Source organism: Mesitornis unicolor, unplaced genomic scaffold, assembly GCF_000695765.1.
Source record: "Mesitornis unicolor isolate BGI_N332 unplaced genomic scaffold, ASM69576v1 scaffold29929, whole genome shotgun sequence".
Classification (NCBI taxonomy): Eukaryota; Metazoa; Chordata; class Aves; order Mesitornithiformes; family Mesitornithidae; genus Mesitornis; species Mesitornis unicolor.
Window position 1 is genome coordinate 7,909 of NW_010207216.1, and position 4,073 is coordinate 11,981.

General features: G+C 55.2%; 1 protein-coding gene across 1 annotated transcript in view; it reads right to left on the reverse strand.

The window, feature by feature from the left end:
• Positions 1-404: 404 nt before the first annotated feature.
• The window catches only part of LOC104546619 (myosin phosphatase Rho-interacting protein-like), a 56,432-nt gene continuing 52,763 nt past the window's right edge, over positions 405-4,073 (reverse strand). Inside the window, 2 exon segments of the mRNA XM_010192055.1 lie at positions 405-476; positions 3,820-3,905. Coding sequence (XP_010190357.1) covers positions 405-476; positions 3,820-3,905 — 158 coding nt within the window.

The following is a 4,073-nucleotide window of genomic DNA, read 5'->3' on the forward strand; positions in this document are numbered from 1 at the left end:
AGCTCGGTATGGCCGATACCACCCCAGGCCCTGCTTGCATACCAAAACGGTTTGGTAAGACAGAGCTAGCTTATTCACAGGCTACTGAGCCTTAATACTGACACTTAGTGTAATGGGTTACAGTAAAGGAAGGATTCTCCTACAAAGCGCCGAAGAGAGGGGGGGGAAAAAAAACCCACCACCCCGATCCCTTCCTCTCCCTCTCAGTCTGTGGAGCATCTCACAAGCAGGGAAAGGAGCCGGGGAGGCGAGAGGGGGGCACCGCCACGGCGGCGCCGGGTCCCGTCGGGGGCGTCAAGACGAACGGCACAGCAAGGACAGTCGTGAGGAACGAGAGACGAACGGTGCTGGTGCTGTGCTGCCTCAAGCTGGGAGGTGCGCGTGGTCAAGCGGAGCGGGGAGAACTACTCTGTCTTCAAGTCCCTGGATTCAAAAAGCTTCAGGCGTTCTTGCACGGTCAGGCCTTCCTTCAGGCTCTGGAGAGACAAAGGACAGACAGCGTCGGGCGCACGGGAAGGCTGCGGTGCTCGGGCAAAGGGGACGCGGGCAGCGGGAGAACGGCCTCCGTGGTGGAGAGATTAGTGGGGCATGCTAAGAGAAAACACATGGTTATGGGGGGAGGAATGGTGCCTAGAGAGAGGGTGAGATTGCGGGTGAACCAGGCGACGTAGCGGAAGCGGATGAGGGGCACACACCATGCTGCAAGCGGGATTAGCTCGGCTTGGAAAATGAAACCTTGGAGCCTGCGGAGGTGGTCGGGGCAATTTTAGCAGAGCCTTGGGGCTGACAGCTTGGATCTGCTGTGCTAAAGCTCTGCGCTGCTGAGGACCTGCAGACCGGTCCTCCCCGTGCCACTGCAGCGCCGACTGAACGTGCACCCATCTGGGATGGTCCTGGCTCTGGTCAATGTGCAGGCGTTGCTCAAGGAGCCCTGGAAACCGCAGTTTTTTGCTGCCAGTGACAATCCCACCCTTTCTCTAACCCCAGCCCAGGGGCTCTCCCAAGCCAAAGCTGCCTCTACAGTGCAGGGTTAGACAGGGGACTCGCCAAGTGCTTGCTTCAGCTCTAGCAGGGTCTGATGGCTGATCCAGGTCAGATGCAGCATCCAGATTTCAAGCCGCGACACTCAGCAAGCCGACAGAGAAGCCTGGCAGCTTCAAAAGGCACAGCCCTGTCCACAGAGCCCCTCTATTTATGGGCAGCCACCTCCCTTTTGCTTTAATCTCCCTGACCATGGCACCAGAAGACTCTATGGTCACAGCAGCAGGTCAGGCGTTTGGGCTGGGTTTTCTTCAACGTGTTTATCAAGGCAGGGCTCCACGATAAACCTGCCCCGAGACTGTGCAGATTTCCATGGTTACTGTATAATTTCTTTAAATATTTCTTTAAATATTTCTCCTCCTGCAGGCCCGCACATACAGGACGGCTTTGGGAAGCTGCACAGAAAGGAAAGCACTGAAAAGGCTCGGTTTGAATCTACAAACGCTGGCTATGTGCTTTCTTTTCAACGGGCAGCAGAGCCCCTCAGGACGCGAGTCTCTGCGCACACACTTCCTAAAGGAAGTTTACTTAGGGCCTCCTGAGCGGGGCAGCAACGCCTGCATCCCAGCATGCGCAGCTCATTGCTCATCGGACGGAAGGAGACCACAGAAACCATGAAACTGTGCTGGACGGTGCAGATTCCAGCAAATTCAGCCCATTTGAGTTCATGAAGGGAGAGGAACGCAGGAGGAAATCTGTGATACAGAGATCCTCCCTCAGACCTCTTGCAGGTCTCCAGCTGCCGCGCTGGGGAGCTCCCCTCTCTTCTCTGCCCTCCCTCTCCAGATGCTCTAACCTTGGTCTTTACCACGGGCCAGTAAATTACTTATTGCTCCAGCTAATTGAGGTATCTGGGTCATTAGGATCATTAGGATCGTTTCTCATCAGCTCCCTCCTTGTGCTGGGTGAGCTCGGAGGCCTCAGGCCAGCGTTTGGGATGGAGGGGCAGTGCCGAGGAACGGGGAGCAGTGGGGTGGACACTGGGGAGCTGGAGGAAGCCTGGAGAGCAGCAGGAGGTCATTGGGCAAGGAAAGCTCTATTTTACTCAGGCACAGATCAACCTAAAGCAGCAGCAATTACAGGTAAGGGAAATAAAGGGCAGCCCAGGATATCCCCCCTGCAGCTGAGACAGCGGCCATCATTTTATATGCTTTTGTGGGAAATGCATTGAAAGGCATCACTGCCCCACTCCTCCGCCCGGCAAACAGCAAAAGGGCTGTATCTCCTGAGACCTGGCTGTTGCTGAAGTTTAGTCTGGGGCATGCAGAGCCATTCAAGCATGCACACTCAGCATCCCACGCTCCCAACACAGCAAACAGGAAAACGTGCCCCACCGCGTCCACATCCTCTCCGCGCCGCTTTAGCTGTGTTGGCGAGGGCGGGAGGAGCAGGAAGATGAGAAACCCCAGGGAAGAGCCAGAGAAACTGCATGTCACACAGATCTTGGGTAGGCTGGCTTCTCCCCTTCTCCCTCCCCCACCCCCGTAAAATAATTAGCCGTCAATAAACGAGTGAGTCATTAAGAGAAGAAGGGCTCTGGTTTGCCACGGAGGTGTGAGCAGTGCATGCAAAGTGGGCCGCTCCGCTGGGCTGGTGGGTGCCGGTTCGTTTACCTACGTGGCAGGGAACCTGGACTCGGGTTCATTTCAGTTATCCCATGAGACCTGCTCAATAACGGACTGTTGAAGGAAAAGGCAAAATAAAGAAAAAACAAAACAGAACAAGAAGCTGATGAATCCTGAATGCGTTGGCGGTCGCGCAGCCCCAGCCTCCCCAAGCAGAACCCGTGCTCGTTCTCCTCCTCCTTCCCCATCAAGCAACGCACACGGGGGACCAGGAAATTCAACGGTCTGGGTTGAAGTGGTGAAGGGAAACCCAAAATCAGGTCTGGGCTGCCTCAGAGCTGCTCTCTGTATTTACTCTGTGCAGCGCAGACGCCCCAAAAGCTGATGACCAGAGCTCGGGTGGTGATGGTTTCCCATCGGGAACTGAGCTCGAAGCCTTTTCTCAAAGCCAGACCCCAGCTTCTCGCTCTGCCCAAGCTCCCAACCACTTCAAACACCAGCACGAGACACCAGGTATCCAGTGGTGAGAGGCAAAGCAGGTTTTGCCTGATGTTCCTCACAACTGACCCACGTTTAACCATGACTTCTGAGCAGATTTATTTGCCCTTTTTCATCCCTGTGGTCCCACAGGAACAGCCAGCGTGCAACAGGATGGCAGCCAGCAGGCCAAGGAGATGAACTTGGCACAGCATCACTGGGCTTTGGGACCAACAGCAAGGACAGAATGGCCAGGGGGATACAGGGCCATCTGCACCACGTTAACACACAGCAAAGCGTGTGTTAAACACGCCCAGGAGCAAGGCAGCATTGTTAGACAAAGACCAAAAATGTTGCAGTGATGAACACTTGCAAAACCCACAGCGATGTGCACATCTCCACCTACTGACACCACCTAAATTTCAACTGCAAATACCGGGAGAGTCCTCCTGTGAAAGGCCAAAGAACAGGGTGAGCTTCAGCCTTATTTTGAGCAGGTAACAGCTTCACCCCTCGATCTCAGCAGGGTCAGGAGTGTGTGCCCATGGGGGCAGAGAGCCCTGCCTGGCTGCACAGCCAGGGTTTCACAGTCAAAAGCTCACTTTTCTCCCCATTGCCATCCAGATTAACACTAATGACCTGGAAATTCTCATTTTAATCCTTCTACCGATTTCCCCCCACCTGAGACCCCCCCGTCAGGCACTTCCCTCACACGGGGCAGGAGATCCAAGCTCACCTTTGACCTGATATTCCTTAGTTGCCGGCTAACACTGGATCTGTCTTTCTTCAAGAAATCAGGGTTGCTTTTTGATTTCATTATATCTGGGGAGAAGCAGAAGAAACAGCATCAGCGTGGTGCCCGTGGGCTTCCCGCAGGGAGCAGGGCTGGAGCTGCTCTGCCCTCCCAGCCCCGATGAGCCTGACTTGAGCAGCGCTGCTGAAGGGCAGGGGGGGAATTCTCGGGGGTCTCTGCTGCCCCCCGTTGCGTGC